Source organism: Mus caroli, chromosome 5 (genome assembly GCF_900094665.2).
Source record: "Mus caroli chromosome 5, CAROLI_EIJ_v1.1, whole genome shotgun sequence".
NCBI classification, from domain to species: domain Eukaryota; kingdom Metazoa; phylum Chordata; class Mammalia; order Rodentia; family Muridae; genus Mus; species Mus caroli.
In genome coordinates, this window is record NC_034574.1 from 66,069,771 (window position 1) to 66,081,931 (window position 12,161).

A 12,161-nucleotide genomic window follows, 5' to 3' on the forward strand; every position below is an offset into this window, starting at 1 on the left:
GGAGAGGAGAGGAGAGGAGAGGAGAGGAGAGGAGAGGAGAAAAAAGGAAAGCAAAGCATTTTTCATAGAATTCCTAAACTGGGATTGAAGTAATGTGGTCGGGACTCTTCTGGACAACTTCTGACTTGATTCAGATATGAATAAATGCAGGCTGCATAGTGCAGGAACAAGCATTGTACGGGAGTCTACAGTAAGCAAGGCTGCCACCAAGCCTCATCAATGCAGCTATATCAGGAACAAATCCCCCCAGAGCACAGACAATGGTTTTCACTGCTTACTTTGACTGGGCAAGCACGCCAATCACCTCTGCGTATAAATCCGCAATGATATGCACGTTCCCCGTGTTGGTCCCTGAATATCTGAAACAACAGAACGGATGTGGTCTTTTAGTAGATGTTTTCTCTCCATATGACTGAAATTCCTTATCAGAAAGCTGGGTGTGGTGGCTCACACCTGTTACCCTAGACCCTGGGAAGCGGAGGCAGAGGAATGGCAAGCAGTGTAAGACTAACACAAACAACAATAATATAGTTGAGGACCAGGCCATCCTGGGCTAGAGAGTGAAAACCTATCTCCAAAGCAAAGTAAAAAAACAAAAACAACACAAAACCAGAACGGAGAAGAAAAAGAAGGAAATCAACAATAAAATTCCTTATCAGAGTTTTACAACATCTTGGCTGAACACGTACTTGTAGGATAAGAACCCCACGAATTTCCTTCTGTATACTTTTTAACTGGCCATGAAATTTAACCCCCTTGTTCTTATGGATCCAATCCACAGTACTATGAATTATTATTTTTTTTTACAGAATTTTTCCCAATCTCGGAAAAGACTAAAAACAATTGGGAGATGATTGCTTTGAATGCTTTATAGGATTCGGACTTGGGAGCCAGGCATGGTAATGCAAGCTTGCTATTCCAGCCTTGGGGAGTCCAAAGCAAAAGGATTAAGAGTTCAAACCCAGGCTAGTCTACACAGCAACCTTAAGAAGAGCAAACAGAGGAGGGCTGAGAGAGCTTGCCAGCATTACTTAAATAACCTGAATCTGGACTGTGGAAAAGCAACGGCCTGAAGTGAGTTACACTTACCCTTCCTTGTGTTTAAAGTGCTTAAAAGCTAGGTTTAGAACCTCATGAACTAAGGGGTCGGGCACAGGGTGAACAGGAATCTAGAATTGAAAGGAAAACAACATCATGTCAGAAGGCTTAAGTAGCACAGTAGACATTCATGAATAGTCTTATCATTTCAATGCTGTCAATGATCTGTTCCTGAGGCAATAAACATTTTAGAAGTAATTCAAGGAAAATGAACTCGTTACGACTTTACACCTGTTTGGGGGGGGGGGGGCAATGGCGTCCGCCAAGAGCAACGTGGAAAGGTGATGGTAGTGATGAGCCTTCCTATGCCCCGCTGGTGGGGCTGGTGGCACTTTCCACGCTGCACATACGCAAGTAAAGGCATGGCGGCACGCTACCCACTCATCGCACTGGGAGGTGCGGATTATTTTTAAGCTCGAGGCAGATGAGAGACAGATATAAGACGATGTACAGCTCTCTCTTCTGAGCTGTCTACAGCCAGGGTGTGAGCTTCACTCTTTGGAGGATTTCAGCCCTGACTAGGTGTGAAAGCCTTCCCAACCAGGAAGAAGACACATTATGATGGGAGACGGGATGTCGGTGCAGAGATGGGGCTGTATAAATAGGTCTTATAAATAGCTGTTAGCTGACACTAATGTTCTCCTGTGTATATTTACCCTCCCATGCTGTACTGCCTCTAGAAATCCAAAATCCATTTCTTTCACTCTACAAGTCAATTACTCTTGCTAAGAACGGTACGCAGACTTTTGTGGGGCCCTTTTCTCCACCTCCTCTTCTCTCTTATGAAGGCCTCCACGTGCACACACAGAAGACCCTGTCCCCTGTCCCTCTGTCTTTTGTCAATTTAATTTGTAGGTCTTCTGTTACTAAGACGACAACAGAGTAAGATGCTTCCTCCGCTTTGGAAAAAGATCTATTTACATTCTTTTCAGTGATGTGTATGTACATGGGTGAGTGCATGTGACTGTAGATGCCCATGGAAATCAGCAGGGTAGGGTCCCCAGGAGCAGGAGTTCCAGGCCATTGTGAGTGGCCCAGCCTCGGGTGCTGAGAATCCAGAGTGGGTCCTGTCCAAGAGCAGTAGGAACACTTAACCCCTGAGCCATTGCCATAGTAACAATTCCATGCCTAAAACAACAGTTATACTGGCTGATCTCAGTAGCTAATTATGAGTGCAAAGGTAAAGGACTAGATGATAACAAACAATATTATTATGTTAAAAGAACCTTCAAAATTAACAGAAACGCTGTTATTGAAATACATACACAATTCTTTTTTAAAATAAAAGAATATTATAAAAATTAGCAGGAGAGTCAGGAAGGAGGGCAGCAAAGGACAGGACTTCAAATCCATGTAATTAGGTTTAAATTATAGTTGGCAAACTCAGCGGTGGGCTCACACGTAAACAGACATTTAAAACCAACAGACAGACAGCCACACAGACATCAATGCTAACTGTCTTTCCTAAGCAGCATCAGACTTATCCCAGTCCAGGGACCCGAGGTCCAACGTGAAGAGAAACAAAGACACGGAGGCTTCCAGGTCCTGTAAAATCTCTCGCAGCACCTATGTATTAGAATCGTATTACTAAGGTGAACTTGGATGAAGACGGCCACAGAGCTGCAGAGATGCCCACCTTCCATCTTCTCTATATTCTAGGACCTCTCACAATCACCAGGCCACTGGCAGCTGTGGTGGAAATCTTTACAGTTGGCTGGGAGGTGTGGAGGGAGAGGCTGGGCTCTCAGATAAGTGTTCAGGGACGCTCTCCATAGCCTCCTCCTGTGTGTGTGTGTGTGTGTGTGGTGTGTGTGTGTGTGTGTGTGTGTGTGTGTGTGCTGACAGTCTACAGGGCCAATTTTAAGTCTCTGCTGTGCACAGTTGCTGAGGCTGGAATGAAGAGGGGGCTGTTATGATGGTGGGACAGTGCCAAGTGACACTATTCAAGTTTCTCTTCTTGCTGTGTAAACTTGAGTTTCCGCTTCTTCTATAGGACACATGTGGTTTAAAACCCATACTCTCCAGCCACGAGACTGCAAACCTTGGGGCACTACAAATGCAGGTACACTCTTGTCCACTCGCCCTTTCCACCTTTCTCTAAGGGTAGTGAGGCCAACCCCACCACCACCACCTTCTGGAAACATAGTGCTGATGAAGGGACTGTAGGATGGAAATGCTGGAAGCCACATCAAGAGGGAGGGTGGTAAGAGGCTAACCCTCACAGAGGCAGATGGCGTGGCTCTTCTCTCCCCCCAGATGGATTCTATTCTGCTGAGTCACCACTGTATAGCAGAACCCCCAAGGGAACAATGGAACTGTGGGAATCTCTGCTCTGCCGTGTAAGGCTTGGCCCATTGGGCCACTAACCCCATTTTCTGACTCAAGCAGACATCTGCTGCGAGGTGAGGCAGCAAAGCTGACTACAAAACAACATGTGCTTGGATGACAGGCCCGACTCACAATGGCCACAGCGGAGGCCAGGCCCAGATGTCTGTGACCTCAAAATAATATGACTCTACATTTTGAGGGAATTGACTGGGGAGCGGGGGGTTGGGGGGACCTCTTGTGGTAAACTCTGTTCTGGTTTTCTCCTCATAGAGTTGTGTGGTATGAAATGCAAGGCACCCTAAATCTATGACTTCTCCCAGATACTCCATGTTTGTGCTAGACACTCCCAGAATTCTCAGCCGGGACAGCGCCTGGCCACTCAGAGTTCTCTGTCACCCTACCGTAGACTGCCACCATCAGCACTTCAAACATGCCCTCTGCAGCAGTGTCTCGCATGATTGTCCTATTCACTCCCGTTACAACAGGCTTTATACATGAACTTGTGGGGTTGGCGTTTCTCTAGGATAGTCTATGTCCCCAGTTTCTAAAATACAAAAACTATTTAAACCAATGAAACAACTGTGGACAGAACACCCGGTCTGCTCTTACTTAAAGCCAGGAGATAAAGACAGACGCAGGAAGAACAGATAAAGACCGCATTGAAGTTTACGACAGGAGACTGCACCTCTGGGATTTTAGTTCCAGAGCTGAACATGGTCACAGGAGTCTCTCTCTACTCATTTCAAGAGTGGAAACAAGGTGGAAGAGTGGCCGGAATCTGGAGCGGGGTCTACTGGCTCAAACAGAAAACAGCTCTACCTGTGTGGGTAACAGTCTCACCTTTGGTGGGGATCAAGTTCTCACATCTGATGGCTGCTGGGGTGTCAGTAACCATTTTGGTTCTGCTTGAACATTCCAGAAGGGTGGGGGCAGTAGGTACCACACAACACCCACTGTTTAGTCCAGTGGCTAGCTCATGAAATTTTATCTTCTGGTCATGTCTTACCACAAAACCACTTTGAGATAGGAGTATTCACGAGGCTCGCTCCTGACAAAGGTGACCGTGTTCGTTTCCTCACGGTGACATATGGGGTGGAGCACAGCAGAGAGAGTGCAAACCCACCCTGCCTTCCCCACCATGACAAGCCACGCACCACGGGCCTTACTCAGGGCTACCCACTGGCATCTCATGTGCTGCTGTGCATCTCAAGGTGCCCAGAGCCTGCCCACAGCAGGGTTTCTCACCTGGCTCCTTGCCTTGGGGAACACCTAAAACTCAGTGTAAGACCCAAAGTATCCTAGATGCCAGTGAAACTGGACTGCCTGACATCCACAAACCAAGGTGACAACACCACAGCCTACGCCATTTTTTACCGTACCCGTTCTTTTTTCTGTGTGTGTTCTCGGAGCTTGGATGTGAAGACTGGGGTATAGCTACTTTGTCTTTAATTATCATCATTATTATTGTATAGTGTGTGTGCTTGGTATATGTGTGTGTGATGGGGGCTGTACCTGCTCATGTGGGATAGCTTCCTCGGTCCCTTCTCTATCACCCTTGTTGAGACAGGTCCCCAATCAACTTGGATGCGTCAATTCTACTAGATGGATAGGATGCTGAGCTCCACGGCTTCTCCCGCCTCATCCCACGGCGCGGCGCTGGATTACAGGCGCTTGTCCCCATGCTTAGGTTTGTGATGGGTCCTGGGGAATCTGACTCGGGTCCTCATAGCTACACAGCAAGCACTCGGCCCACTGAGCCATCTTACCCAGCCTCTCTATCTGCTTTTCTTTAATATATTTTTAAAATCTTGAGTCAGTTGTGTTCCATTGGTGAATTAATGCCATATGATTTCATTTTTTTAAATTAAGTCAAATTTTGTACTAACTTGTTACGAGGAAAACTAATTTGAAGAGAGACTGGCCAATTTTCACTTAATTTCATATGGTAAAAAATAGTAACTTCTTATTAAAAGGAGAACTTGCAAATTCAAAGACAAAAGAACTACCGCATAGCTGTCACCGAGGCACTACAGCTGAGGGCTTTTCTTCATCCGTAACATGAAGACAGCGGAGAGGGCTGCCCGGGAATCTCCCGTTAACCAAGTACTACTGAGTTCAGTTTTCGGGCTGCAACAAAGGAAGACTATGCCTACCCTTTTACACAGAGGACAAAAGGCTAGTGGAAAGCGGGGCAGCCCGAGTTCTTCAGCAAACAAGACAGACAGCTGGGACATTAGTGTGTGCCTTGGCCACCACCCAACAGTGACAATGATCAGCTGGCTCAGAGATTACAGAATCCTCCATGCATGGGGAAGTAGTAGCGAGCACATAAGCACTACCCAGGGAGACAGGGACTAAGTCACATGAGTAGTTAACCCTCTTTGACAGTGAGCTCAATGTATGGATGCTCTAGGGCCCCATGTACATCCACCAGCCACAGCAGGACAGAATTACAGCCTGATGAGGACCTACTATGTATGCATGACAGAAGCAAAGGTCCTAGAAAATTCAAGACATTGTTAAGTCTATTACTCTGGAGATCTATGAAGTTCTATGTCATTTTGACATAAGAAAATTGGGTTAGTTTGTCACTGTATTTTTGAAACTTCAATTGGCTTTTTTAAAAAATCTCATTTTCTATAAGTTTAGAGAAACTAATTTAAGAAACAAAAATGACTTTGCCCTTTTTGTGGAGAAGAGTCCCCACAAAGAGTTTAGGAAAAGCTTATATGTGTCCTAAGTGACTCGCTGCAGTTTGATTGGGTACATCTGGACTCTGGAATGAGGTGACAGTAAAGGCTGAGGGAAGGGAGCGGCCATCCGGGAGGAACAATGTGGCAGCAGAACCTGGATCCTTCTCAGAGGTGGTGCCTTGGCTCACACCCGAGGGCCCTGAGCTAAAAGGCTTATATATGTTGGTACGGATGTTGTCCTGTGTTCAGAGGGCTGTGTGAATGATAGAGGTTAAGGCAGGAGGCTTGCAATTCTGAGAAAAGGGAGGAGACGGCAGGATACTGTCAGGGGACGATACCCCACCCCAACACATACACGCACACACACAGAGGTGGCTATGGGTTGAAGCTCTGAAGCCAGTCCAAGTACAGGTGACTTGTGGGCTAGAAAGCCAAACAACAACAGACAGACAGACAGGCAGACAGAGACCAACTAGAGAGTTGCACAAGATGCAGAGGAGAAGAACACAGAGATCAGTGTCCGGTGGGAAGGCTCCCAGGCCTCAGTCTGGAGGAAGGACACCCAGTATTACTTCAGTGAGAGAGGAGTGCACGGCCATTGCTCAGGGTCCTGCCAAGGGTGCACCAGGGAGCGTTGGATCAGTGCCCACACATCACAGGACCACAGAAGGCAGCACACAAGTGTCAGCACACAAGAGACACGAGCAGTCAGCCACAGGGGACCATCAAGGTCGCCAGTGGCCAGGGCGCTTTCTCCCCACAGCTCTCCTGCCCCGGGGAACTTTAGTTTGGCATCTTGGCATTCTGGTCACACTCAAAAAAAAAAAAAAAAAAAAAAAAAATCAGAGAAACCTAATCTGCCCTGTTAGCACAAGTCACAGGGGAAATCTGATTCCCAGATCTAAAAAAAACAAAAAACAAAAAACAAAAAAAAAACAAAAACAAAAACCCACCACCAACAACAACAACAAAATGTGTATACTAAGGTGCCTTTGACCTTTAGGTAACTCATTTAACTCTTTTACATATTTGTTATGCTTTTCATTTGAAAATAACTGTCAGTTCACATACACTGTAAAAACAAACACTATAGTCCAAGAATAAATTATGTTAACTAAAATCAAACTAGACTGTAAATTACTTTTAGATTCGGCATTTGCTATTCTTTCACATCCCGCTCTAAGTAACAAAAATGAAACTCCTACCTGAATGCATCATAAGGAAAACCTGTGGGTTTTCTTTTATAATTTTCTAGTCTTCTTCTCTAACCACAGTCCATAGCTAGAAATACACTGATGACCCTTTGATAATGTATAATGTCTAAAAGCCTACAAACTTAAAAAACCTCCTGCAAATTCATACAAGTATGTGTATGCGTGCACACCTTCATTCATTTTCAACAAATGACATTTCTGGTGCTATTTACGTCTTTATTTCCACCTCATGGAAACAGAGGAGAGAGGGGGAGAGAGAGAGAGAGAGAGAGAGAGAGAGAGAGAGAGAGAGAAGAAAGGATTAAGTAGCCAAATGGCAGGCAGACAGCACAGAGTCCCCAGGCAACAGAGTTCCACTCAGCTCATTCTTTCTAACAGGACTCTGCATCCCAGATGGCAAGAGAAGGCAAAAAGATTTACTTTCACATAACCAGGGACAGACAAGTTCAGAGCAGGCAAGTCCCAGGAAGTGGAAAGAAGCGTGGTTAAATTAAATACCTGGTCACCTTGTGGGTCAGAATCTCAGGTAACATCGTCAGGGCCACACCTGAACCAGGAAGGCTCGGGAGACAGTGTCCCGGGATGCAGGCTTGGATATACAGAGGCACTTACCTGCTTTAGAACTTCTACCAAAACTAAACAGAAAATGAAGTCTACGGCTAAATCCCGCCGCTCCAGGAGGTAATCTCTCTCGCGGTGCTGCTCATCTCTGAAAAGAGAACCCAAAACTGTGTTGAGACTCCCGAGTTCCAAAATGACTGCTGTATAGTGGTTGGCTTGTGTGGCTTACTGTGTTCCCCCTTAGCACAAGCAAGCGTGAGTGTGTGAGTGAGCGTGAGTGTGAGAGTGAGTGGAGATGAGGGAGGGAGGACTACAAGTGGGGGTACTTAGCACCAACTGCAACGGGGACTTTGCTTCAGTGTCCCACTGCATGCATGGCATGTTCTGTTGATTTTAGACATTGGCTATTTATATATACAACATACATTTCACTGTTCCGTCTACTAGAAATAAGCCCAATGTAGAAAAATTGGCAAGAAAGTTTCCTCTAGAAAGCCTAGCATGGCTTCATAATTCATTGGTAGCTTTAAAAATAAATGGTAAACAAAACTAAACAAAAGGACTAACTTTTCTAGATTAAAAACACAACGTGGGGTAACTTTCTCATACCTAACGTGCAACTTTACATAGGATACAACAAAGTATAGCACTAAGTTGCTAAGCCTCAAGCAAATTGACTCCGACAGTTACCTTCAACTGATAAAGTAGATTATTAAAGTTTAAGCATGAATGCCTTCACTCTTACTACCACACATGGGCATAAACTCTATCTACGTTGTCTCTAAATAAAGTAGATAAGTGACACAGTCTCGGCTTGATAACACCATCACCCCATTGACCACAAGAGCCCCACGTCCAGGAAAGACAGTTAGATAAGCCACTTACCCCTTAGACTTTGTGCTAGACCTAGGCCTGTACCCGTAGGATTCATCGTCGGTTCCGTTCTGGCGTCGGTACCAGTCAAACAGGGTTCGGAGTAAGGAGGGGAGACAGTGCTCGGCTACAGAGCTCATAGAGCTTACCAACTGAAAGGCAAGATGTCCGGATGTGATACGAGAAACAGCGGCAGGCAGCAACCTCCCACTCCACGAGCCACCCCATGGAAATGCAGAGAGAGGAGGAAGTCATCGATAAAAACCGTGTCTGAGGGCCAGAGGATGAGCCAACGCTTTAGCCATGTAATGAAATAAAATCAGCTGGGGCTTTAGTCGCAACTAGACATCATCCCAAATCCATTCACTTTAGTTAGTAGCTTGTGATCTTCAGGCACACACATGCCACTTGTGTGTGTAACATCAAGTCTGTCTACTATACCCTGATTACACTCATGGCTATCTCTAAAGAATAGTGGGCTATGTGGCTGGACCTCTGTTTGTTTGTTTGTTTGTTTGTTTTCATAAGCATCTTCGAGTCAACCCCACTCCCGCCCCGCCAGCTTGCCGATGCTTCTATGAACAAGACCCCAAAATGTTAACAAGTTTCTGACAGGTGAGAGTCCCTGGAGACAAAGAAGACTACATCGTGTGAAGATGGAGGGAAAGGCTCCATCCTGCCATGTTCCTCTGTGACACAGGAGAACTGCAGTTACTCGACCATCCACAAGGTGGAGCCATGTCGAAAACAAACTTCTAGTGACACAGGGATGGCATAATGAAGTGAAGGGGCAAACTCTTAAGATGCGGTGTGTCCTTGACACTGTCTGAACGCACTGGTTTGCATCCGCAATGCCCCTGATGGCTTGTGTGTCTGGCTGGTGCTGGTATTGGAGATTTCAAGAGGTGGAGCTCCTGGCAGGAAGAGGGTTACCTGGGGGACAAGTCCCTTGAAGGGAATGTTGGGAGTCTAGCTCCTTCTGTTTCTCTCTTTACTTATTAGCCATAGCAAGCTGCTACCAGCAGGTACTGCGCATCCACAGGCGGGACGCAGTGGGGTCAAGTGACCACGAACCCACAAACCTTTCTTTCACCCGAGTTAATTATCTCAGGCACTTTGTCACAGCAACAGAAAGCAAACACCAAACTCAAGATAAATATCGATAGGATCCCTTTGTTGAATAAACCCGACTTTCCTAGACTAGCTATAATGAGTAGCCCATGGTCATCTATCATCAAGGATTCCAAGAAAATGTCCTCTCTCCCGGGCCATGTCTCTATCTGATACAACCCACTGCCTCTAAGATTAAAACAGCATAGAGTCAATGCTCCGTGGAACTTCGTTGATTTACCTAAAACGCGCAGGCTACAGAATTGTCAAGGGCTTTGTTCAGTTCTGTGACCACGGGAAGTATCTTTTAATGAAGATAAACTGGTAGCTCTAAAAATCAAATTCATTCTGTGCTGTCTCGTGCTCTTTATAAACTTCAAATTTAAGTTTATCCAGGAAAAGAAAATATTAATTCCACGGTTTTTGCTTCGTTATTCAGGCCTTGTAGGCGTCTTCGTGATTTCTAATGTCTTTGGCCACAATTTATTATTGATTATTCTAATTGGATATGCTTTGTCACATTGGAAATTCAAAACAAGATCCTAATTGTACTGCTCAATGTGTTTATAAATTACACTTTAGGAAAATGAGTAGTGTGTCTCAAACATATCTTCACTTAGGATCTAGGAAAGAAGAATAAAACATTGTCTGCTCTGTTAAACACGTAATAAATCAATTCATACAACACAATGCGTTTTTCTGTGAGCAAACCGTCAAGCACCCACTTGCAGTTTTAAAGGACCATTTACATTTAAAAGAAAAAAAAAAAAAGGAAAATTTCCTGAGAGCGGCGTTGAGTCAGAGTTCAGTCCCTGATTGTACGCTCACGGATGAAGCCAGATGCTACCGGTCTCATTATTTCTGTCGTGGAGATCCCCTAGAAGACCCGAGTAACCCACTGTTACTTTCCTGCCTGTGGTTTCTTGTAGAGCAGTGTCTACCCACTGGGCGCATGCAGGATGCTGGATCCTAGACAGCGGGTTGTAAACGCTGGTGGCTCTATTGAAGAACTCTCTGGTGGTGATGAAGAAGATTTAGGGAAACTAGTCAGATCCAGCAGCACGGGCTCCGATGAGCCAGGCTCTTCCGCAGTCTGCTTTATCTGACCAGGGACCTAATGTAAGCACTCTCATCCCTTTCCTAGACACAGTAGTCTGGAAGGCAGCCATGCTCACCATTATAAAGAGGCAGTATTTTTAATAAACAGGCCCATAAATACTGGTGACACCAGACTGTTATTTTAAATAATCATTATGTAATAGAATGGTTATGATACAAGGCTGTGTGACCCACATTTAATCTCTGCAAAGGGAAAAGAATTAATAAAAGAACAGACTTTAGATGTTGAAATTCTATAGGCAGGTTTCCAAGAACTCCTACAGGTGAAAATGTGCTAAAAGTTAAAAGTAATGTTAAATTGTTAAAAAGGAAGGTAACATCATGTAAAAATTCTAGATTCCGGGGCTAGGAATGGTGGTGCACATCTGTAACCCCAGCATTTGGGAAGCAGGGACAGTTGGATGGCTGACAGGTCAAGGTCTACCTGGTCTGCACAGTGAGACCCTGTCTCAGATGAATCAATGACTGACTGACTGACTAAATGAATGAATGAATGAGTGAGTGAATAGTAGAAACAAACTAATACATAGGATGAGATAAAAGGATTTAATTAACTCCTGGGAAAACTTTCCAAAGCATCAGCAATGAAAAGCAAACAAACAAACAAACAAACAAACAAACAAACAAACAAACAAACAAACGGGGGGGTAGTAGAAAGTCTTAAGTGCTGACTAGGCAAAAAATAAGTGCGCTCATTGCTCCATGAGGAAGAATATATCATATAGGAATATACAGGATCATTACACATGGCAGAGGACTTTCTCAATGGAGGACACACGTGAACTAGATTATTAGGACAGACATAGCTCTTCGAAGAAAGATTGTTCCCCCAAATTACAGTACCTGGTCAAACTGCAGATCTTCACCCCTCTGAAGAGATCTAGATAACAGCTTTTCCTGTAATAATAATCATGAAAATACAGCTTAGATACAAAACATCAGAGGACCACCATGCGAGCAGCAGTTTAGACTTACAGCTCATTTTGCTTTTGTTCCGCTTTTTTTTTTTTTTTTTTTTTTTTTTTTTTTTTTTTTTAAAAAAAGCTAAGTTTCCTCTTCGTTTTTTCAGAAACATGGGATTCAAACTACTCCCATGCAAGGAACTTCCCAGCCACTCTCTAAATAGAATGGCTTTATTAACGACGACGGCGACAATTCTTAGATT

General features: G+C 44.7%; 1 protein-coding gene across 12 annotated transcripts in view; it reads right to left on the reverse strand.

Annotated features, from left to right (window-relative positions):
• The window catches only part of Fryl (FRY like transcription coactivator), a 233,474-nt gene that overhangs the window by 101,263 nt on the left and 120,050 nt on the right, over positions 1–12,161 (reverse strand). For all 12 annotated transcript variants that reach the window (XM_021161844.2, XM_029477618.1, XM_029477617.1 and 9 more), the window contains 5 exons: positions 11,840–11,893; positions 8,780–8,919; positions 7,946–8,042; positions 1,090–1,169; positions 279–359 (listed from right to left, as the gene is read on the reverse strand). In XM_021161844.2, the coding sequence (XP_021017503.1) occupies positions 279–359; positions 1,090–1,169; positions 7,946–8,042; positions 8,780–8,919; positions 11,840–11,893 (452 nt within the window). The remainder of the gene's footprint in view (positions 1–278; positions 360–1,089; positions 1,170–7,945; positions 8,043–8,779; positions 8,920–11,839; positions 11,894–12,161) is intronic.